General features: G+C 39.2%; 1 protein-coding gene across 2 annotated transcripts in view; it reads right to left on the bottom strand.

Annotated features, from left to right (window-relative positions):
- NT5C2 (5'-nucleotidase, cytosolic II) overlaps positions 1-26,001 on the bottom strand; it is a 100,399-nt gene that overhangs the window by 38,861 nt on the left and 35,537 nt on the right. For both annotated transcript variants that reach the window (XM_060171409.1, XM_007530626.3), the window contains exon 3: positions 23,567-23,640. In XM_060171409.1, the coding sequence (XP_060027392.1) occupies positions 23,567-23,640 (74 nt within the window). The remainder of the gene's footprint in view (positions 1-23,566; positions 23,641-26,001) is intronic.

Here is a 26,001-nt window from a genome sequence, read left to right as displayed (position 1 = left end):
AGCATTCAAATACTTTAACAAACATTTTTCATATTTTTTTAAACAGAAAAAAATTATTTTTTACATGTTTGAGTCTCAGAAGAGCAATACCAAAAGAAGCTGTGATTTCTTTTGTTGTCTTGGAAGTAAAGATGATTCAATGCTAACACTAATTCTGCCTCCTAACATTTTCAAAAGTGGCTATGTATTTTTTCATCTCTTCAATTCTAGTCCCATCCTTGCCACTGTCTCCTAACACTTTTTGAAGACTAACGTGGGATTTTAAAATCTAAATGATGTATATATACAAGGAAGTGCTGCATACTTAATATGCACTAACAGGATAAAAGCTGATAGGCTATCATAAAAACCAGGAAAACATAGCATACTCAAATGTCTATTTGAATTCTTATCACAACAGAAATAACATCTTTCACCCCCACCTTATGCTATATCCCAAAAGGAAATAAACTCATTTTAACAATAACTTCACAAAATAAGTATCACTTCTTACTCCTAACAAAGTCCCATTTAATTCAAAAATTTAATAAAACAAAACTTCATGTAGCTAAGTAATTTCAATAATTTACTGACATTCATTCTTAACAAGTCTTGGTCCATATAAAATGATGTACTCATTTTCCAGAAAGACAACTTTCCATGTTAAGAATGGAAAGCAAAAAACAAATCTAAATCGTAACATCCCAAGCTGACCCCTATATCAGCAATTTTCCTCAAAGTGAATCAGGGTGATGGAGTAACTGACGATTAAAAACCTATGTCTGTGAAACAGTTTGGATTAAAACCCAATTTAATATATTCAAAATATTTAGAGAAAAGATATATACTAGGATAAGGAGAATCCTCAAATTCCCATTTTGTCAACAGAACTCTAGAATAACAAAAAACACTTTACACTTGTTGCATTGCTTTATTCCAGGGCAGAGAAGTCTGGGATTCCAAGTGCCCAAATGAGGTAGCTTATTAAACATTCCATTTATGGAAATGAACACTTTAAATTTCCTTTCTCTCAATGCACTTAGGGTACTTCCCAAAAATAAGAATTATTTTCCTCACTGGCTGACCTGAAGTCAACATAGCAAGTACAAACAACAACTATAGCCAGACTCTTATCTTCCCAAGTCTCTTATCCAAAGCTCTTTGTAGAGAGCTAACCATCACTGTTAAAAATAAATTTTTAGGCTTGGGGACATAGCTCAGCTGGTAGAACACAGAACTTGTGTGTCTGAGGTCCCTGATTTGATAAAGTGGCTCTTTGGCTTCCCTCTTTCTCTTTCTCTTTTTCTCATGTGAAACTCAATCTCAGATTACACAAGTCATCGGACTTTAAGCTTGGTGTTGAAACATTTCACTCTCTCTCCAATTTCTTTCCTCTAGTCCAAAAATAATAAATAAAACCCTGCTCGAGTCACACAGGTGGGAATGGAATTAACAAAGAGTCCAAGTTCCACTTTGACAAGACTATCTATTTCACTAAGCTCTATATTAATCAGTAAGACCTACAACCAATTGACATTTTCTCAGAAGCTTCCCAGATAATCGTTTCAGTAACACAAACTCCCAAGTTATTTAATCATCTGCTAGAGAACTAGACAGTATTGCCAGGGCTGGAGAAGCAGAACTGCATAGTACAAGTTTAGACGTTTTGGTTTAAGCATTCCTGGGAAATCATTATAATCTGTTTGGACATGATGGCCAAAGAAACTATTCCTAAAACCTACAGAGCACCACCATTCCTTTAAAATATAAATAAATAGCAAAAATTGTCTTTTAATCAGCCATCTCTTTCAAAGCCAGCCTTGACATCTGTGGGGAACCATATGTATCACCTCAGAATGTAGAGCTCAACGCCCTTTCACAGCTGCAAAGGTTCTAATTTCAATTTCCTTAGCAAAACTGGCAAGTAAATGATGCTCTCAGCTTCAAGCTAGGTTATTACAACAGACTTCCCAAAACACATTCAAGATCTTCAGAGTATACATGATCTCACATATTTAGTGTTTATTTCTTCTTTGAGAAAGTCCTTAGAACTATCCTAATTTACCCAATATCTGAAGACAAAGAAATGAGCTATTTTAGGGGTCAGAGTCCAAAAGAGTGGACTGCTTATCCAGTAGGGTAGTACACAGTGTTCTCCAGTTACGTAAGTAACTATAAAGAGAACAACCAAAGCTTTGAAAGCTGAAGCTACAGAGAGTATCTAAAGATATTCTTTACTCCATAATCTTCATGGAAAAAACAGCTCTTTAAAAAAAATGTATCAACTGCATATTGTGGAGATGAAGGTTGTAGGCTCTGTTCTGATTAGACACTATTCATGTAACACAGAACCTGTTAAGAGGATACAGTCCCTTTAGAATGAACTGAGATGTTCTGCAGGGAGGTCTGGGATTCTCATGCATGTTTTACCTTTGCCACCAAGACATCCTAGTAGTTTACAGGTTTTAGAAAAAGAAAGGGCAAACCTCTACAGAGGTTCCAGCCTAGCAGGGTGCTGCTGCCAAAATGAGAACTCACATGAGGCAGATGAAGATGCAGAGTGTGTCACTCCAGTCTTGAAGGAGTTACACTGGCTCGCCTGTTAAAAAAAACAAAACAAAGCAACAAAACAAAAAAAAACTAGTTTTAAAACTATTGTGATGGGCTGGAATAAAGACACCATTTGGAAACTGGTATTTATAGGACTTACTGTCCTCCTTCAGACCATCACTAAAATTCATCTAGTTGGCAATAACAAAATGAGGATAGTAAAGATAAACCTAAAACTGTACATGATTACTTTCTGGTACCCTAGACATAGAAGGAAAGCCAAGTATGATCCTAAAATGTTAAGTTAAAGACTAACAAAAATATAAATTCATTTTGCTTTAATTCACTTTCCATAGCATTTTTCAGGTTTATATGATAGAAACTGAATGTAGTACAACGCTTAAAACTCAACTATAGCAAGCAGAACACACTAAAGGGTTTGAAGCATAAACCAGAGTAGTCACATCTTATTTTTAGGTACCCATGAACTAAATCTACCTGTACTTATCTACCAAATTTTTTACCCTCCTAACACCTAAATCTGTCATGTTGATATAGGTAAGAACCAACTACATGCTACGGAAAACCTAACTAGATAACAAAATGTCAAATAGAAGGAAAATTGGTTTTTTGTTGTTGTTTTTTATATATATTTTATTTTATTTTTTTGTATTTATTTTCCCTTTTGTTGCCCTTGTTGCTTTTCTGTCGTTGTTGATGTCGTTGTTGTTAGATAGGACAGAGAGAAATGGAGAGAGGAGGGGAAGACGGGGGGAAAGAAAGAGAAACACCTGCAGACCTACTTCACCGCCTGTGAAGCGACTCTCCTGCAGGTGGGGAGCCGGGGGCTTGAACCAGGATCTTTCCCCTGGTCCTTGCGCTTCATGCCATGTGCACTTAACCCACTGTGCTACTGCCCGACTCCCAGGAAGATTGTTTTTATTCTGTCAGTGGATATTTGCTCTTGGTAAACAGAGTTACACTATTCTACTCTCCTAAAGTTAAACTACCTAGTCTGGTAATTAACTGACTTGACGATACATCCACACATCCTTTATAGACACATTGACACTTTTAAAATATTCAGTATATGTAGCTTTATTATATGGAGATCTTCCCCCCCCCCCACCCCAGAGACATTTTGGCTTTAAAAAAAACAGTTTCCTTTAATTTCTGTAGACTTCGTGAAAGGCAGATGACACTAAACAGACCAGAAATGGCCAAATGTAAAAAAGTGTTAAAAGTAGTCCAAGAGGAACTACTATTCATAATGAAAAACAATCCAACCTAAACACCCATGAATATTTTTTGTTTATATGCTAGAAATGTGACCAACATAAACACCTTATTAGACTTTGAAATAATGGTTCTCTGAGACTAACTATGAAAGATAGCAGTTCATATTTTCATTAGATATATTTTTTAGAAATTCTGATTCCTTTTTCTTTTTAAAATATCTTATTTATTTTATTTTGGAGAGAGATGCAGAGGGAAAGAGGGAGAGAGAGACAAAGAGAGAGAGAAACACCAGAGCACTGCTCAGTTCTGGCTTATGGTGGTATGGGGGATTGAACCTGAGATCCTGGAGCCTCTGGGATGAGAGTCTGTTTGCATAACCATTATGCTATCTCTCCCACCCTTCATTACAGATTTAAAAAACCATTTTTTAATCTTTGTTTATTTATTGGATATTTATTGGACAGCCAGAAATTGAGAGGGAAAGGGGTACTACAGAGTTAGTGAGACACCTGCAGCCTTGCTTCACCACTTGTAAAGCTTTCCCCCTGCAGGTGAGGACTGGGGACTTGAACCCGAGTCCTTGCACATTGTAACATGTGCGCTCAACCAGGTACACCACCACCTGGCCCCCATTATAGTTTTTTTTTTACATAAAATCTTTCCATTTCTCATACAAACAGATTAAGATATCATATGAAATTCCTAACAAAATCACAGAGATATAGTCAAAGTTTCTATTTCTAATCCAAGAAATCACAAGTGATCAAAAAAAATCTTGATATAGTCTAAAAATTATTTCATTTACACAGTTACTTAAAATACAAAAACTGAATAGAAGCTGTGGATGTGGCTTTCAGAACACATGCTTTGAGTTCTACCTCTAGCACCACATGAGAGAGCAAAGACAAAAATAGGTGAAGCTTTCTAGATAGTAGGGTGATACTTTGAGATGTATGTGTCTCTCATAGAAATATAAGATTAAAATAAAATGAGCCAGGGAGGCTATTCAGCACTAGAAAACACACGACAGACCCTAGAGTCATTCCTGACACTGCACAGGAAAAGAAACGTTATATACCACACAATAGTAACACACACACACACACACACACACACACACACCCCTACCTTTCCAAATGTCTAGATATGTAAACATGCAAAGTAACACAAGTCAAGTTTGAAAGGCTGGCAATTTCTGTTTTGTCACCTGGGTTATTGTGAGGTTCACCATTCCCAGCAGCATTTCACCCTTATCCTTTCTTTTTTTCATAGAGGTTGGGAGACAGAAACAGAGGGATAAAGCGTAAGAGAGAAACAGAGAGAAGGGGAGATGATAGCAGCATTGCTCCATCACTCGTGAAGCTCCCCCCTGCAGATGGGGACCAGAAGTTTGAACCCCAGTTCTCAAAATGGTAACAGTGCACTCTAGATTCTAGAATTCACATATGAGTGAAACTATTTAACACAATCACCTCTAGTTCCAATCATTTTGTTCCAAAAGACAGTATCATCTTTTTTTTTTATTGCAGGGCAGTAGTCCATACAGTAAATATCCCATAACTAGAAAAATTAGAAAGCTTTTACACTTCAAAAGCCAACTACACAAGGCAACCCAGTAACTAAGAGAAAATATCTGCACATCACGCATTTAACAAACATCAGATAGCAAACATTTACAAAGGACTGGTACAGCTCAACAAAAGAAAAAAAAAAAGCCAATAAAGAAATGGGCCAAAGGACTAAACAGAGTTTTCTAAAGAAGAGCTACACATGGCCCATAGACACATATCAAAATATTGCACTTCATTTATCATTAGAGAAATACAAATTAAAACTACACTGGGATTCCACCTTATGACAATGGCCTACAACAAGACAGGAAATGACAGGTGTTGGTGAGACTGGGGGGGGGGGTGAGGGGAGGTGGGAAGGGTCTCTGCTACACTGCTGGTGGGAACAAATGCAATGTAGATCCTGTGGAAGACTGATAAGAGGGTCCTTAAGTAAAAATGGAATTGTCTTATGATCCAGCAATACTACTCTTATGCATTTATCCAAAGGACATGCAAACATTAATTCATAGGAACATGTGCACCCGTGTCTATAACTGCATTCACAATAGGCAAAGAGTGGAAGCACCTAAATGCCCATCAACAGATGACTTGAGAAAGAACTTATGGGATATGTATATACTCCAGCTACTCTTTAGGAGTATACTGCTCCCTTTGTGGGGGGCAGAGGTTATGGCCTATCCTTTCTGTTGTTTCTTTCCTCTGTCCTTTAAAGTGTTTTGTGTTTGGGGGAATGGATGATAGGGACAGAGAAGAAGTATGTCCATCCTGCCTAGTTTTATGTTGGAAGTAGTAAACTTGAGTTGTTTGGAGTTTCACAGAGATCATATATCCATGTGCTCTCTCTTGTTGGATATACTTTCATTTTAATAAACATTTCTTGTTCTACTTAAGACCTTACCTGTCCTTCATTATAGAACCTCTGTCAACCACAGGCAAGAAAGTCTCCTAATAACAGCCCCACTGAAGCACATTTCCTCAGAGCTGAGGCCTTGGACTATGTGTAACTTCCTACCCTAGGCCATCTCTTCATTCAGAGAGATACTACAGCACCAATGCATTCCCATGTGGTGATGGGGCTCAAACCTGGGCTGAGTACTGTACCTGGGCCTGTGCTGTACCTGTTGAACTATATCTTTTATCCTAACTATATATATTTAATTTTTTTGATTATCTTTATTTACTAGATAAAAACAGACAGAAATCTAGAGGGATGGGGTAATAGGGAAAGTGAAAGAGAAACACGTGCAGCACTGCTTCACCACTCGCAAAGCTTTGCTCCTGCAGGTGGGGACGAGGGATTAAACCCGGATCCTTGCACACTGTAACATATGCACTCAACCAGGTGTACCACTACCCAGGCCTCCTAAGCATATTTTTAATTAACCATAAAAGCAGAATATTAAATAAGCTGCTTTAAACCTATCAACCAAGTTTTAATAATTATCATTATTTTGGATTCTTGCTACAATCTATTCAATAATTGTTCTCCAGCAGATCAAAATGGTTTTAGACCTGGGTTCAAGCCCCCAGTCTCCAACTGCAAGAAGCTTCGTGAAAGGTTAAACAGTGCCGCAGCTCTCTCTCTCACATGTGCTCAGGCTCTCTCTCCTTTCTCACTCCTCCCTTCTCCTCCATTTCTCTCACTATCCTATCAAATTAATTTTTTTTCAATTCAAAATGCTTTTAGACATTTAGTGTTTGAATGTTAAACTAGTACTTGACAAAACATTTCGATAATACAAGTGTCATATATATGAACACAGAATTTCACTGATCCCAGGCTGTCTTTCACTGATCCCAGACTGTCTTTTTCATTTTTTTTTTCTTTTTAGAGAGAGAGAGACAGCCAGAGAGAGAGAGAAGGGAAAGGCACCACAGCCTCGACACTCTCGTGTGGTGACAGTGCTCAAATTCATATTTCATGCATGGCAAGGCATAAACCCTTACTGGATGAACTATCTTTGGGACCAGGGGAAAAAATTAAATTATGAATGCCATCCACAATAGCTTAAAGAAACAAACATAGAGAGTTGAGCTGCAAGGCAGCAGGTTAAGTGCATGTGGCACAAAGCACAAGGACCAGCTTAAGGATCCAGGTTTGAACCCCCGGCTCCACCCCTGCAGGGGAGTCACTTCACAAGCAGTGAAGCAGGTCTGCAGGTGTCTGTCTTTCTCTCCCCCTCTGTCTTCCCCTCTCTCAATTTCTCTCTGTCCTATCCAACAACAACGACATCAGTAACCACAACAATGTTAAACAACAAGGGCAACAAAAGGGAAAATAAATAAATAAATAAATAAATAAGAAACAAACAAGTATTTTTACCTATGGATCACTGAATTTATTCCAAATTAAGAAGCAAATATCTTAAAACAATTATTAGAGGAAAAAACAATTATTTTTAAGAGATTATATTTCTTCTAACCTTTAATTTTATTTATTTTGGATAGAGATAGAGATGCCTGCAATACTGTTTCACTACAGGTGGGGATCAGAGTCTCAAACCTGAATTATTGCACACTGAAATGTGTGCATTCTACTGCGTGCACCACCACCTAGCCCCAGAAAAGGTCAATTCTAAAGCTGCAACAGTCAACCTATGAGATGTCACATAAAATGCATTTTTTAAAAATAAGAATAATAGCCCCCCAGGAGGTTATACAGTGACTAGAGTGCCAGACTCATAAGCATAGTGTTATGAATATTAGTCCCAGCGTTATATATGCCAAAGTGATGCTTGAAGGTTGGTGTCTGTCTCTTATCTCTTTCTCTACCTCCCTCTCCTTTTTCCTTACCCTCCAAAATAATCCCCAATATAACATACATTTCAACAATCTAATGATAATACTCAAAAACAACTGAAACTCCTCAAAACTACTTTCAGAATCTACAGCACATTGTTTACATATCCTCGAAGCAATTTTTCATGAGCAGCTGATGAATTTCAATCTGAAATGGAGTAGAGGGAGTCACTCAAGCAATTAGTGAATAAATGGAGAAATCTACGTTAAAATAAAACAGGTATGAGTAGTTTTTTTTTGTGGGACTGTAACTTGGCTCAGAAAAGTATTCCTAAAATATTTAAGAAATGATAAAGATGTTGGTTTGGAATAAATCTACCCTAATCAGGTGACTGTATAAAGGGATAATATCTGGTGTGTGTGTGTTTTTAATTTATTTATTGGGGGATTAATGGTTTATAGTCACCAGTAAAATACAATCCTTTGTACATGCATAATAACACTTCCCAGTTTTCCACATAACAATACAACCCCCACCAGGTCCTTACCCACCCCAGAGACTTTTGCTTTGGTGCAGTACACCAACTCTAGTCCAAGTTCTGCTTAGTGTTTTCCTTTCTGATCTTGTTTTTCAACTTCTGTCTATGAGGGAGATCATCCCATATTCAACTTTCTGTTTCTGACTTATCTCACTTAACATAATTTCTTCAAGCTTTATCCAAGATGGGGCGAAGAAGGGGAAATCACCATTTTTAATAGCTGAGTAGCATTCCATTGTGTATAATAGACAGAACTTACTCAGCCACTCATCTGTTGTTGGACACTTGGGTTGTGTCCAGGTTTTGGCTATTACAAATTGTGCTGCAATGAACATGAGTATACATAAATCTTTTTGGATGAGTATATTTGATTCCTTAGGATATATCCCCAGGAGAGGAATTGCAGGGTCATAGGGTAGGCCCACTTCTAGCCTTCTGAGAGTTCTCCAGACTGCTCTCCACAGGGGTTGGGCCAATTTATATTTTGTGTACTGTAACATGTGTGCTCAACACCTGGTTGAGCACACATGTTACAGTACACAAGAACCCAGGCTCAAGCCCTCAGTCCCCACCTGCAGGGGGCAAGCTTTGCAAGTGGTGAAGCAGTGCTGCTGGTGTCTCTCTGTCTCTCTCCCTGTCTATCTCCCCTCCTCCTCTCAATTTCTGGCTGTCTCTATCCAATAAATAAAGATAATAAAAAATAAAGTCTTTTAAAAAATTTTAAAAATAATAAACATGGGAAATATTTGGTGTATTATTTGGTATACACCAAAACATGGGAAATATTTGGTGTACACCAAAGTAAAAGACTCTGGGGGCGGGGAAGGCTCAGGTCCTGGAACATGATGGCAGAGGAGGACCTAGTGGGGGGTGAACTGTCATGTGGAAAACTGAGCAATACTATGTATGTACAAGCTACTGTATTTTATTGCCGACTCTAAACCATTAATCCCCCACTAAGTGAAAAAAAAGATAGGAAATAGCTCAGGGGATAAAGCAGAGGACTTATATGATTGACCATTCCCAATACCACATATGCTAGAGTGAGGAGTGTTGTCTTTCTTGCCTTCATAAAAGTAAGTAAATCTTTAATTAAAAAAAAAGAGAGAGAAAAGAAAACCTTACATTTGTGGGTTAGGAGATAGCTCACCGATAGGAACTCCATGGATGGTGGAGTACTGCTTTACTGTGCATCTCTCTATGTGTCTGTCTCTGCCCTCCCCCCCTTTTCCTTTCCTTCTCCTCACCATGAAAATAAGAGAAAAACTGGGCTGGTGTCAGCAAAGTAGTTCACTTGATAGCATGCCTACTTTGTCATGCACACAACCCAGGTTCAAGCAAAACCTACATTGCCCTAGAGGAAGCTTCAGTGCTGTGGAGTTTATCTCTCTGTCTTAAAAAAAAAAAAAAAATTATCTTGCAGCAGTGAAGTCCCAGTAACAACCCAAAAATTAATAAATAAAAAAAGAAAGAAAAAGGAAAATCAGGCTGGTGCAGTTCAGCAGTGGAGCACATGTAGGAAAACCTGGGTTTATTCCCTAGCACATTAGAAAAAAGTAGAGAAAGGATGCCAAAATATGGACACAAAAGTTTACAGAGGGCCAGCCAGTGACACACCCAGGAGAGCACACACATTCTCATGCTCAAGAAGAAAGCAAGGTTAAAATCCTGCTCCCCACCTACAGGAGTGGAAGCAGAGTTGTAGGTGTCTCTTTCCTGTATCTCCTGCTTCCCTCTCACTTTTCCCTCTGTTTCTATCAAAAAGAAAAGAAAAAGAAAGCAAGCAAGAAAAGGCCACCGGGGGAGTCGGGCTGTAGCACAGCGGGTTAAGCGCAGGTGGCGCAAAGCACAAGGACCGGCATAAGGATCCCAGTTCGAACCCCGGCTCCCCACCTACAGGGGGGAGTCGCTTCACAGGTGGTGAAGCAGGTCTGCAGGTGTCTATCTTTCTCTCCTCCTCTCTCCATTTCTCTCTGTCCTATCCAACAACGCCAACAACAATAATAACTACAACAATAAAAACAACAAGGGCAACAAAAGGGAATAAATAAATAAAATAAATATTAAAAAAAAAAAAAAGAAAAGACACCGGAAGCATCAATGTGCAGGCACAGAGCTCCAATGATAACCCTGGTGGTGATAAAAAAAAAATATATGGGGCCAGGTGGTGGTGCACCTGGTTGAGCGCACATGTTACAATGCGCAAGGACCCAGGTTCGATCCCCTGGTCTCCACCTGCAGGGGGAAAGCTTCACAAGTGGTGAAGCGGGGCTGCAGGTGTCTCTGTCTCTCTCCCTCTCTATCACCCCATTCTCTCTCGATTTCTACCTGTCTCTATCCAATAAATATATAAAGATAATTAAAAAAAATATATATATATATTTTTTTTTTTAACCAAAACACTGCTTCTCTCTAGTTTATAGTAGTACTGGGAATTGAACCTGAGAGCTTTGGTGCCTCAGGCATCAAAGTCTTTCTTTATAACCACTATGCTATCTCTCCACCCTAACAATATAATGTTTAAGAAGGACAAGAGAGTTAAGCAGACATTTCTCCAAGTAAGATATACAAATAGCTAAAAAATAGGGAGCAGGGTGATGGTGCATCTGGTTAAGCACACATATCACAAAGAGCTAAAAAATAAAAATGCCTGACATCACTAGCCTTAAGGGAAAAGTAAACTTCTAAAATCCTCTTCACACCCATTTGTATGATATCTTCAAAGCAAGTTCTGCGAGGAATATGAAGAAACTGAAACAATCATACATTGCTGATGAGATTATAATATGGCACAAACACTGTGAAAACAGTTTGGCAACTTAACAAAAAACTAGATAATTAATACACAGCACAAAAATTCTATTCCAGGGTATATAAGCAAAAAGAACAAATAAAGGCTCAAGGGGGAGTTGGGTGGTAGCGCAGCAGGTTAAGTGCAGTGGCACAAAGCACAAGGACCAGCATAAGGATCCCAGTTCGAGCCCCTGGCTCCCCACCTTCAGGGGAGTCACTTCATAAGTGGTGAAGCAGGTCTGCAGGTATCAGTCTTTCTCTCCTCCTTGCTGTCTTCCCCTCCTCTCTCCATTTCTCTCTGGCCTATCCAACAATGATGACATCAATAATAGCAACAACAGTAATAACTACAACAAGGGCAACAAAAGGGAATAAATATTTTTTAAAAGGCTCAAAACAGATACATCTGCACTGATATTCACAGTAGAACTATTAGCAATAGGTGGGGGAGCCTACAACCTCAGTGTCTACTAATGATGAATAAACAAGATATGATACAGACCTATAATGGAATATTATTCAACTTTGAAAAGGAATAAAATCTGATACAACATGGATAAAACCCAGAAATATCAAGCTAAGCATTTAAAAAGTCAGAAACAAAATAACCAACAATATGATATAGAAAATAATACATTCACAGAGGCCTTTGTGAGGTTACTAGAGGCTAAAGAGGAGAGGATGAGAAATTTGTTTAATAGATGAAGAATTTGTTTGATGAAAAAATTCTAGAAATGGGCAGTGATAAGCAGTGTCACCTAATTATATACCTCAGCATGGCTAAACTAGTAAATTTTATGTAAGGCTAGCACAATTAAAGCATTCTACGTTGTTTGAAATGTCCTCAGTGACAGTATTTGAATATAGTATAGTATTTACCTTGGTTTGTTTTTCCTCACCCCTTTAATGTCCCTAAAGCCACTATGTTTGAGAGAATGAACACTGGATAACAGAAGCATGAGCAGCATGTCCTCATCTATAGTCCAAGTAAATACACCATGCTAACAACATTCATTTGAATGTCAGAGTGAGTTGAGTCAATTCCAATAACAAAACAGAGCAAAGTACATCTACTAAGCATGAGAGAATAAAATGAGAGATCAGATGTCCTGAAATGCTTCTACTAGGAGCAGGATAACCCTCCAATTTACCAAAAATAGGTTTTCGGGGATTAGTAGATCACTCATCTAGTAAAGCACATGGATTTATCTGTGCATGGCTCTGGATTAAAGCACCTTGCCACAGATGGCACCAGTGGAATTTTGATGGAGCAGTTCCATAGTCTTCCCCACCTCCCACCCCATCCGTCCTCAACTATTCCTCCCTCTTCTCTCCCCTATTTATCAAAGAAGTAAAGAATAAAAAATTGGGGCAGAAGGCCACTCAACAATATCACAGGGGCAGGGGAGATAGCATAATGGTTATGCAAACAGACTTTCATGCCTGAGACTCCCAGGTCCCAAGTCCCAGGTTCAATACCCCACACCACAAGCTAGAGCTGAGCAGTGCTCTGGTAAAAAATACAATAAATAAAAAAATAAATAAGGGCTTTTAAAAATTTAATTAGTACTCTTTTTTTAAATTTATTTTTTATTTAAGAAAGGATAAATTAACAAATCCATAGGGTTGGAGGGGTACAACTCCACACAATTCCCACCACCCAATCTCCATATCCCGCCCCCTCCCCTGAGAGCTTTCCCATTCTCTATCCCATTTAATTAGTACTCTTAAACAGCTTCACTCTACCTTCTCTCTCCACTTTAGGCAAAGCACTTAAGTCGAGGATAACTGAGTATTTTTTTATTAGTGATTTAATTATTATTGACAAGATTGTAGTACAAGAGGAGTACAATTCCACACAATTCCCACCACCGGAGTTCCATATCCCCTCCCCTCCGCTGAAGTTCCCCTACTCTTTATCCCTCTGGGAGTATGGATCAAAGATCTTTATGGGGTGCAGAATGTGGAAGGTCTGTGAAGGCTTCTGTAATTGCTTCCTCACTGGACATGGGTGTTGACAGGTCGATCTATACCCCCAGCCTGATTCTGTCTTTTCCTAGCAGGATTAACTGAGTTTTATTCCTGCTGGCTAATGATATGTATGGCCTATTAGGGAGATGAAGATAAAAATATCAATGTAAAATATATTTTCAGTCATTCCAAAGATTTTTAAAATGAAGAAAAAATGCACAATTTTAGCATTCTAATGGTTGGAACAGAGCATTTGTATAATACCACTGATGTTTCATACTCTTAAGAGTATTCCCAAAATTAAAACTGTGGGGGACTGGGCAATAGCTCACCAGGGAGAAGACAAAGGTTCACCATGTGTGAGGACACACATTCGAGTCTGTGACAACACATGGGAGCACCATACAAATGGGAAGCTTCATAAATAGTGCAGCAATATTCTGTCTCTTCTTCTCTGGAGCAGGGAGGAGGGAATAGAGAAAGACAAACACCCTGCTGGGAGCAGTAGAACTATATAGATGCAAAGACCCAATGAAACCCCTGAAAAAAAAACTTGTGCAGGACCTTCAGAGGTGGAGCCATGGTGAAGTAGCTGCTAGCAAACTTGTGTTCTCCCAAGACAACTTAATTTTGTGTTGGGCCTTAAAGCCTGTGTTGGGCCCCCCTGCTCTGCTTACATAATCATTGTCTTGCCTGAAAGATCCCCACCACATTATACCCTCAGGGTATTGCTAGTTCAGTTAAAACCATTAAAACAGTTGCTAAGAACGCTTCACTTTCCTAGCATGCCTTTTGCCTCTCTCCACCCCCTTTCCTAGCCATTTCCATTTCCAACTTGCCACTTCTGGTTTTTACTCTATAAAACCCACTGCTATTCCAATTTCGCCCCTTTTTTCTCTTCCACATCCTGACTCGGAGAAGACCTGGAGAAGGGCTGGTGGGCATAGGGGGAGGCGGCCATTTTGCTAGCTCCACGTGGCCTAAACCGCCGTGCTCACACCCAACTCTGGGACGTCCTTGTGAATAAAGATTTGCATTCCCGCTCCACCATGAGTTCCTGGTCTCTTCTCTCTCCTCCGCCACGCAACCCAATAATTCTGTTTAGTGAAACTGGAGACCTGTGCACATATGCTATTGCTCCAACCCAAAACAGTGATTTAAAGAGCCACACCAACGAGGAGCCATAGAGCTAGCTGACTGGGTAGGTAGGTTATTTGTCATGTCATGTTACCTTAGTTGGAGCCCCAACGGTATATGGGAGATGCTGTTAACACTAGGGAAGTTCCAGTACTATGGTATCTCTCCTGCTCTGTGTCCATCTGAATAAAGAAGTGGCCCGAAAGTGGTGAAACCACTGATTCGAGGTGTGAGAGGCTAGGGACTGGCAAAGATTTCACCAGAGCACATGTAGATTTTGCAGTGACCAAGAAAAAAACAACAACAAAACACTATATAATGTTTTGTTTGTTTTTACCAAAACACTACTCAGCTCTGGGTTTAATAGTGGTATGGGGACTGAACCTGGGATCTCTGGTGCCTCAGGAACAAGTCATTTGCATAACCATTATGCTATCTCCCCCAGCCAGTAATTACTTTTAAAAAAATTTTATTGTCTTTATTTATTTGATAAGAGACAGCCAGAAATCAAGAGGGGAGATAGAAGAAGAGACAGAGAGACTCCTGCAGCACTGCTTCACCACTTGTGAAGCTTTCTCCCTGCAAGTGGGGACCAGGGACTCAAACCTGGGTCCTTGAACATTGTAACATGTGCGCTCAACCAGGTGTGCCACAACCCAGCCCCCCAATAATTACTTTTTTAAGGATCAATTACAATGCAAACAGATGATAACCTCATATGTATAATTACTCTAAAAATTGCCTTTAAATTTAAATCCCCCTCATTTCCTTATGTAATCAACTGAGACCAAAGGCTGCTTCCTAGGGACTGCAGAGATGCTTCACTGGTAGAGTTCCTACATTGGCACACATTTGACCCAGATTCCAGCCCCAGCATGACTTGGGAGGTATTGGGGCAAAGGAAGAAGCTTTGTTGCTATGGAGTCTTTTGACTGGAATAAAAACTGGCCTGGAAAAATGAAATAAAACATGGACAAGGCCCTAGCTTCAATAGTAATAATAACAACGAGGGGGCCAGGCCATGGCACACTCAGTTAAGTGTATACAGAACTAAGCAAGAATCCCAGTTTGAGACCCCAGCTCCCCACCTGCAGGGGGTTGTTTCACAAGTGGTGAAGCAGATCTCCAGGTGTCTGTATTTCTCTCTCCCTATCTTTCCCTGCCCTCTTAATTTCTCTCTTACCTATCCAATAAAAAAATAGAAAAAGAAAAAAAGCCTCTGGGAACAGTGGATTCATACTGCCAGCAGTGAGCCTATGATAATAACCCTGGAGGGGAAAAAAATGGTGGTGGTGGTGGTGATGATGATGATAGGGCTAGAGAAACAGTTCAGTCTGTCAGAGCACCAATTTATAAACCTGAGGCCCCAGACACTGATGGTTCAAGCCCATATATAGTGTGTATAAGGCAATGCACTGTCAAAGTCACGTGCCCTGCCCTGTGATAACCACTACTGTTCTCACAGAATCTGAGACAGTTCGTGTACTTCCTTAAAAATTTTAATTTCGGGGTTGGGAGGTAGCACAGTGAGTTAAGGGCACATGGTGCAAAGCACAAGGAATGGCATAAGGATTCTGGTTCAAGCCGCCGGCTCCCCACCTGCAGGGGAGCCGTTTCATAGGCGGTGAAGCAGGTCTGTAGGTGTCTTTCTCTTCCCATCTTCCCCTCCTCTCTTCATTTCTCTCTCTCTTATCCAACAACGACGACGACATCAATAACAACAATAATAATTATAACAGTAAAACAACAAGGGCAACAAAAGAGAATAAATAAAAAATTTAATTTAAGGAGATATATAGCTAGGAAGGAAAATGTAATTAATTTGCAATTAAAAACAAGGAAAGAAAGGTAAAGCACAATGTGAACCTTGAGCTGGTTGTGATATATTGCACCCAAGCAAAGGATTCTGTAAGAAAAGGGGATGGGAAAGGTAGAGAAGGTGTTTCCACAGTGGTGGAAAAGGACCTAAGTTGGGGATGTTTTATAGACACCTGTCATGCAGTGATGAGAAATTGTATCCATGTGTCAACAACTTTACCAAAAACCACTAACCACCACCCAATAATTATTTTATTATTTTTGAAAAATAATCATTTCAAAGATATTTCTCTTTTTTACTGTTGTAATTATTACTGTTGTTGTTACTGATGTCATTGTTAGGTCAGAGAGAAATGGAGAGAGGAGGGGAAGACAGAGAAGGGGAGAAAAAGATAGACACCTGCAGACCTGCAGGGGAGTCGCTTCACAGGCGGCGAAGCAGGTCTGCAGGTGTCTTTTTCTCCCCCTCTCTCTGTCTTCCCCTCCTCTCTCCATTTCTCTCTGTCCTATCCAACAACAACATCAATAACAACGATAATAACCACAACAATGGTAAAAACAACCAGGGTAACAAAAGGGGAAAAATAGCCTCCAGGAGCATTGGATTCATGGTGTAGGCACCGAGCCCCAGCAATAACCCTGGAGGCAAAAAAAAAAAAAAAAAAAAAAACCAATCTAATACTTGGGGGGCTGGGTGGTAATACAGTGGGTTAAGTGCGCATGGCTCGAAATACAAGGACTAATGTAAGGATCCCAGTTCAAGCCTCCAGCTTCCCACCTACAGGGGGGGTCACTTCGCAAGAGGCGAAGAAGGTCTGTAGGTATCTTTCTCTCTCCATGTCATCCCCTCCTCTCTCAGTTTCTCTCTGTCCTATCCAACAACAACAACGAGGGCAATAAAAATGAAAAAGAAAAAAAAAGGCCTCCAGGAGCAGTGGATTCATAGCACAGGCACTAAGCCCCAGCAATAACCCTGGAGGCAAAACAAAAACAAATACTTAACAGATAAGCATAACAAAATATATATGAGAGCTTTATACCAAAAATCTCAAATGTTAAGAAATATTGGTAATTAAATGACTAAAACAATGTATCATGCTCAGACTGGAAAATTAAATACAATTAAGATTCATTTTTCCACTAACCTAGAGATAAAGGGAATTTAAATCAAAATCACAGCAGGCTTATTTGAAAAACTAAAACAGTTGATTCTAAACTTAGAAAGAAATGTGAAGGACTTACAATTTCCCAAACAAATCAAAAGGAGAACTGTCTTGGGTCTTTCATTACCTGACTTCAAAACTATAAACCATGATATTTTCTTTTGTTTTTTTTCTTTCCTTTTTTTGTGATAAATAGTAGGTTACAAGAATGTAAGGTCACAGTGTATCTACACCACACCCACCATGAGAGTCCTCTATCCCCCATCCTCCCACCTCCCAAATATAACCACCATAGTTATTACCACCATGTGCTATTTTCTGAGGAAAAAAAAAAAAGCCAACAAATACAAGTTAGCAAACATATTCACAAGACATGTATCTATAAAATAAGCAGTATTCAGAATTGATAACAAAGAACTTTGGTAACATAATAATAGACAGTTTTAAAAGCCATTTTTAAATTTTTTTTAAATTTATTTATTCCCCTTTGTTGCCATTGTTGTTTTATTGTTGTAGTTGTTGTTGGATAGGACCAAGAGAAATGGAGAGAGGAGGGGAAGACAGAGATGGGGAGAGAAAGACAGACATATGCAGACCTGCTTCACCACTTGTGAAGTGACACTCCCCTGCTGGTGGGGAGCCGGGGGCTCAAACTGGGATCCTTATGCTGGTCCTTACGCTTTGTGCCACCTGTGCTTAATCAATCCGCTACACTACCACCCAACTCCCAAAAGTCATTTGATACTTCAACAGACTTGGGGAAATACACAGAGGTAGCATACCAAACTTTCATGCTGACCCAGAGGGCACAAATATAATCCCCAGCACCACCATATGCCAAAGCTGAATGCTTTCTGGGTCTCTCTCAATGCACTGAGCATTTATTACATATATTGGCTCAAAAGCCTCAGTTTCACTGCTCCCACAGAATTTTTTTTTCATTCTTTTATTTCAGGTGAGGAAGTGGAAAGATAAGGAGGGAAAGAATGTCACTACAGCATCTCTCATGAAGTTTCCTCTTTACATGGTGTTCCCATGTAGTGATAGGGGACTCAAAGTCAGTTATTTGTGTATGGTTAAGTATACACATGCACAGGGTAGGCTTCATGAGCAGTGAAGTACTGTGGTATATCTCTCTCCCCCTCTCTAACTAGAAGAGGGAGGGAAGGAGGGGAAGTAGGAGGGAAGAGAGAGTCCACAGGGAGCAGTGGTATCACAGAAGCTCAAAGCCCCAACATCGATTGCATGGCAAAAATACACACATACAGGCAACATATAGGGCTCCTTACTACTGTTTCAGGCATCCAATGAGTGTGTTGGGCCATGTTCCCAGAGAATAGTAAGAGGAGAATGCACTATTTATTGATAGATGCTATAACATAAATGATACACAAAAACATTATGTGGAGCATAAGAAGCCAGACTTAAGAAAACCTACTACATGACTTTACTTATGTGAAATTCTAGAAATAGTAAAACTAATCTACAGTGACAAAAAGTTCAGGGGCAAAGGGATGGATAGGAGAAAAGTACCTTCAGAGAAACAACAAGGAAACATTTTGGAGTGGTAGAAATATTCTATGATATATCTCTCTGTCTCTCTCCCTCTTTGTTTTATATTTTTTAAATTATGTTTATTTACTGGATAGAGAAAGCCAGAAATTGAGGGGGGGAGATAGCAAGGAAGAGAAACAGAGAGACACCTGCAGCAGTGCTCCACCACTTGTGAAGCTTTCCCCCTGCAGTTGGGGGAGGGGGGCTGGAACCTGGGTCCTTGAGCATTGTAACATGTGGGCTTAAGCAGATGCACCACCACCCAGCCCCTCTCTCCCTCTCTATCTCCCCATTCCCTCTCAATTTCTGGCTGTCTCTATCAATAGATAAGGATCTAATAAAGAAAAAAAGAAATATTCATGTCATAATTATGATGGTTACAGAAATGTATGAATTTTATCAAATCTATATACTGAAAGTCCATGTGTTTTATTGTACATAACATTTTTAATTAAGTTCATGTTAAAAAGTTCTTTATTTTATTGGTATCTATTTTATTCTGGATATGATAAAGAAGCATAAACCTTTTTTTGTTGTTTTATTGGGGGAAATAATGATTTATAAAACAGTTGTCACAAATGCAAAGTTTCTTATCTCCCCATGATAGGTGTCTGCATGCCACAACCACTACCAACTGACAGCTTCCTCTATCATAGTGCACTGGGAGCACACCCCCTTTCAGTCATCTCTCCCTTAGACTATAGTTAGTCTACATTTCACCCTGTATTATCCCTTTGTTTCTTAAGTCTTCATCTATAAATGAGGTTATCTGATTTCATCCAAATACCATGATTCTTAAAACTGGTACATAAAGAGCTAAATTGTTCACCACATATCAGGCTTTAGGCAACACACAGAACAAGCCTTTGAACTCAAGGAACTCAGCAAGTGAGTGCCTCTTATAAAGACAGGGATTTGGGAAAGTAAAACAGAAGCTGCAATCGATAAATAAACTGCATTCATGGAATGAATTACCAACATGTCAGGATTAGAAGATAATTTTTCAGGGAAGGCTTCAGAACAAAGGTATGTATTTACCCTGAGATAACACCAGGCATGTATATTACAAATGCTCAAAGCCTTAAAAAAAGCTTTGCCTCACCTCTATATTTTGTGACAATTCTCCTTTATTTGTGATTAGCAGTGGATTACAATATTCTAAGATGACAATTCACAGTTCCACACCACACCCGCCACCAAAGTCCCGTGTCCATACCGGCCCATCTCCTAAAGATAACCTCCATGGTTCTCACACATCTTAGAAGCAGCTTTCTTGTTTCTGTATTTTGGTTTTTTGTGGTTTTTTTTTTTTTTTTTTTTTTTTGCAAGTTCATGTTTTGAAAAACATTCTCTAGATTCCACATAAGTGAAACCATCCGGTAGTTGTCATGACACATTTTTCTTTTACAGAGTTCTTAGTATTTCAAAGGTATGGTTTATTTGGTTTTGTTTTTTTTTTTTTCCTCCAGGGTTATTGCTGGGCTCGGTGCCTGCACCATGAATCCACCGCTCCTGGAGGCCATTTTTCCCCCTTTTTGTTGCCCTAGTTGTTGCAGCCTCCTTGCGGTTATTATTGCCATTGCTGATGTTGATTTGTTGTTGGATAGGACAGAGAGAAATGGAGAGAGGAGGGGAAGACAGAGGGGGGGGAGAAAGATAGACACCTGCAGACCTGCTTCACCGCCTGTGAAGCGACTCCCCTGCAGGTGGGGAGCCGGGGGCTCGAACCGGGATCTTTACACCGGTCCCTGCACATTGCGCCACGTGCGCTTAACCCACTGCGCCACGTGCGCTTAACCCACTGCACCACCGCCCGACCCCCTATTTGGTTTTTAAATAACTAAAGGTTACTCACACAAAAAGTTAATGAATACCATTCTGGAAAACAGGTTGAGCATATAGTAAATAAGCTCTCTTCTTGCTATTTTAGACAATCTCACTTGAGCTGTTGAATGACCTGGTCATTACTTTCCTTGGAAAGTCAGAATTCTAGAAAGGAGAAAAACTGTAGTGTTTTCTCTCAATTTGAACTTCAATATCTATACTGAGAAAATAAATGCTGGGCGGGTGGTTAGATAGCATAAGGGCTATACAAACAGAATCTTAAGCTTGAGGCTCTGAAGTCCCATGTTCAATACCCAGCACCACAGTAAGCCAGAGCTGAGCAGTGCTCTGGTGTTAAAAAAAAAAAAAAAAAAAGGAGAAATCATCTCAATAAAGTGATCATTTTACAGGGTGAGCAATTTAGAGGAAGGAAGGAAGGAAGGAAGGAAGGAAGGAAGGAAGGAAGGAAATGCTTGCATCTGTTTTCATACAAATGATCCTGAATTTTTCTGAGTCTAGTCAGGAAGATATAAAATACTTTAAATTCTGCAAAAACAGTTTTAAGGAAATAGAAAACCAAATAAACAACAATATGTATGAAAATAAGAGAGAATAATTCAGATCAAATCAGTATATATTTTAATATATAATTTCCTAATAAATATAATGGACACAAATATGTGACAAGTGCCAAAGTTCATTTTTGTACATTTACAATATTTACCTATAATTAAAAGAATAATTTTTTTTATTTACTTATTTATTTATTTTACCAGAGCACACTGCTCAGCTCTGGCTTATGGTGGTGTAGGAGATTAAACCTGGGACTTTGAAGCCTCAGGCATGAGAGTCTCTTTGCATAATCATTGCGCTACCTACCTACCTACCCCCCCACCCAAAAGAATAATTTAAATATCAAATTTGTCATGAGAGGTCTAAAAGTAATACAGAAGTATTTATACAACTATAGCTTTCTAATATAAATGATATCAGCTTTCTAATATAAATGTTCCAGAAGATAAATTAACAAGGTTACTCACACAAAAAGTTAATGAATACCATTCTGGAAAACAGGTGAGCATATAGTAAATAAGCTCTCTTCTTGCTATTTTAGACATCAGCTTTCTAATATAAGTGTTCCAGAAGATATCAGCTTTCTAATATAAATGTTCCAGAAGATAAATTAACTTATACATCTGAAGGTTTCTGTGCTCTTAAAAGATAGCATTTAAAGAAAATTCCCGATTCTTTTGTGAGTGTGATAGCAGCAGCGCATATGCAACATGACAAATACGTATGCACACGTGATCAAACGGCAGCCCTCATCCTTATTCTTTACTTAGATGAAATTGTCAACAAACTGCAAACATTTTAATAAAAATATTAGTTCTAAAAAGATATTACAACAATATAATTACTTGAAACATATCTTAGAGACAGAAAAGGAAAAACAACGTAGTGCTGCTATTTAAAGTCTATTTAATAATGTCCAAAAGATAAGGTAGACCAACCATAAAAGATCCCCCTCCTAGTGTCTTCAAATTTATGTCTTCAATGGATATCATACTCTTAAGGGCAGAAGTTAGGTCGTCTACACTCCAGCTTATACAGCCAAGAAGGTACTGCTGATTAATGTGAATTTTTTTTTTTTCAATGTCAGGGCCTTATGCAGGTACAATTTTATAGTTCCCTGGCAGATTTATTTATTTATTTATTTTGGTTGTCTCTAAGGCTTCACCACTCCAGATGACCCTTTGAGAGAGAAAGGGAGAAAACAAGACCACAGCACCAAAGCTTCCATCAGTGTGGTGGGGGTCAGACCCAGACCTGGGTCGTCCACACGAAAGAGCATCACACTACCAAAGTGAACCGTTTTGTGAGCCTCATCGCCATTTTATCATTCATAGAGAAAGACAGAGACAGAGAGGAAGAGACAAAAAAATAATAATAATAAAGTAGACCTAGTTTAAAAAAAAAACTACATAACATTTGTAATTATTCCCATAAAAATAAAAAGTTTCCACTTAAGAATAGCATTAAAATGTCTAGTAAGTTTACTTTGTGGTAGAATAAGACATATAAAATTCCATCTCTGAAGAATAACTTAATAGAAAAAGTAGCCAAATGTACACATTAACTGTATGATTTTGCTTTGCCCCCCACCCCCCACCGCCAGGGCTACTGCCGGGCCTTAATGCACATACTACGTCACTGCTCCCTGCAGCCTTTCTTTCATCTTTCCTCTAGATAAAGGGAGAGAGAAGCACCTACAGCATTGTCCCACTGCTTGTGGAGCTCCCCACATACAAACAGGCCCTCCCATGTAGTAGCCTGGGGCTGTGGTTTGAAGCTTGAGTCCTTTGCACATGGTACAGTGTATGCTCTACTGGGTGGACCACCTGTAACCCCCCAACACACACATACATACACACACACATACACACTATTATTTGTTAATGAAGGCCTTTAAAATAATTTAGCATTTGCTCCACCTATCTGTACAAACTATTATAAATATCAAGGATTTCATTTTTGGTCATATTTATATTCACAAATATCAACTAGTTTGATAATAGCTTATAGCAGCAGTTATGTTTGATTAAATTAAATCATTGAATTGTCTTCTGTGACTCCACTGTTGTTATATTCAAAACAGTTCCTATTCAAATTAGAAAGTGTTACTCACCAGCAAGTGTATAATCCATATCAAAACCAAAACACTTAATTTTTTCCATGGCTAAGCTTCGGTTCACAAACACCCTAAAAAAAAAAAAGAAAAAGGAATAAAAAGTGGTTATCTCAACAGTGAAAACTTTTAAAATTCTTAAAATGTAATGGAAATGATTTGGTAATCTAATCTTCTTATGTAAATATCTATATTAAGATTCATGATGGGGGCCAGGTGGTGGTGCACATGGCTGAGCACACACATTACCACAGGCAAGGACCTAGGTTCAAGTCCCACCCCCTCACCTACAAGGGGGACATTTCACAGAGTAGTGAAACAGGTCTGCAGGTGTCTTTCTCTCTATCCCCCTCCACTCTCAATTTCTATCTTATCAAATAAAATAAGGAAGGAAGGAAGGAAGGAAGGAAGGAAGGAAGGAAGGAAGGAAGGAAGGAAGGAAGGAAGGAGAGGGGAGGGGAGGGGGAAAGGAAATAATGGAAGGGGAAGAAAAGGGAAGAGTGTTGGACTGGGAAAGAGGGGAGGGCGAGGGGAGGGGGCCGGGGAAGGAAAAGGTGACCATGGGGAATGGTGAATTCCTAGTGCCTGCACTGAGCCCCAGTGACAACCTGGTGGCAATTAAAAAATAATTAAATTTAAAAAAAGATTCATGATAAAAAGTATTCAAGTTTTCCTTATATGATACATGAAAGCAGCTATTATATGGAAACATGTAGGTTTTCTTATTGTGCCTTCTTGATATTAACAATGTATCGTACTCGACTTAAAATAATCAGCACTCCCTTTCAAAGTATATCCCTATAAAATAAGCTTATTTCTGAAATGTTATAATTCAACCACTCATTTGTAATTTATATAATAAACAAAGGTTCACTTGAAGCTTAACATGTGCCACATATTAAAGACATAAATATATTCACTCAGCAAATACTTCATTAAAGACCTACTATATGCCACAAGCTGTGGCATGGCAGTTAGCAAATAAAGACCTACCCTCATGGAACCTATATACTAACTTATAACCCCTGTCCTCGAAGCACCACCTATCAGAAGAGATACTTTAAAGCGAATCAACTAAGGATAAGGTTTATAGTGAACCATAGAGCATTAAGGCTAGGACTGAGCAATTGGGGGGGGGGGTTCGGTTCTTCTAAAAGGTTTTTGTTTTTTTTTTAATTCCCCATGATGGTCTTATAAAAGGAAGTTTTTCCAGAGGAACAGGAATGGTGGAAAGGATAATAAAAGCTATGAAGCTACAAGGGATAGCAGGGATCAAAATTATGAAAATGTGATATGTTACCATAGGGGGTTTGGATATTATCTGGCAGACAGAAACAAATTCTTAGAATTTTGAGGATATAAAATAGCCAAGCTCAAATTTCAGAATTACTAAGAAGACACAGGAAGAATTAAACATATAGTAGTGTGGTAGTAAACATACAGTCATATGTCAAATCACCATGATTGTGCTTTGATATAAGTTCTGTCATCTCTGAAAATAAGGTGGCCCTTTCCATCTGATGCATAACTTGGTGACCAAAATTACAATAGGATTATTCATTCTCTTACAACCAAACCATTTCTTTGCCCTCATTTCATAAGTATAACAAATGAGGGAGTCAGGCGGTAGCGCAGCAGGTTAAGCGCACATGGCGCAAAGCGCAAGGACCGGCTTAAGGATACCGGTTTGAGCTCCAGCTCCCCACCTACAGGGGAATCTCTTCACATGTGGTGAAGCAGATCTGCAAGTGTCTATCTTTCTCTTCCCCTCCCTGTCTTCCCCTCCTCTCTCCATTTCTCTCTGTCCTATCCAACAACAACAACATCAATAATAACTACAACAATAAAACAAGGGCAACAAAAGGGAATAAATATTTAAAAAATTATATTAAAAAAGTGTAACAAATGAGACTGCTAAGAGGGTTGTTATTGCTGTTGTTAGGTAGCAGATGTGAGGCACTGGGCATGCATGATTTCACTGCTTCAGGCCCCTTTTTAATTCATATAGAAGGACAGAGAGAGATAGACAGGGACAGAATGCCAAAGTATCTCCCATGTGGTGCTGAAGTTGGCTGAGTCATATGCACAGCAAGGTATGCAAGTGCTCTATATCCAGTGAGCTATACTCTAACACTATAAAAAAAATTTAACGTAAAAAAATCTGGAGGGCCAAGTGGTGAATTTGCCCAGATTCAAGTTCCTGGTCTCCACCTATAGGGGGAAATGGTGGAGCAGTGCTGCAAATGTCTCTCCTTTTCTTTGTCTCTATCTTTGTCTCTGATCCTCTATCAAAAAGAAAGAAAAAGGGGGGAAATGGTCACTGGGAAGAACCATACACCAAACCCCAGTAAAACCTTGGAAAAAGAGAGAGAGAGACAGGCCTGGGCTCCCCCACGAATGATATGGGGCAGTAGACTCCAAATTGGAGTGACTGT

Source organism: Erinaceus europaeus, chromosome 14 (assembly GCF_950295315.1).
Source record: "Erinaceus europaeus chromosome 14, mEriEur2.1, whole genome shotgun sequence".
In the NCBI taxonomy this organism is placed as follows: domain Eukaryota; kingdom Metazoa; phylum Chordata; class Mammalia; order Eulipotyphla; family Erinaceidae; genus Erinaceus; species Erinaceus europaeus.
This window is presented reverse-complemented; position numbering and strand designations above follow the sequence as displayed.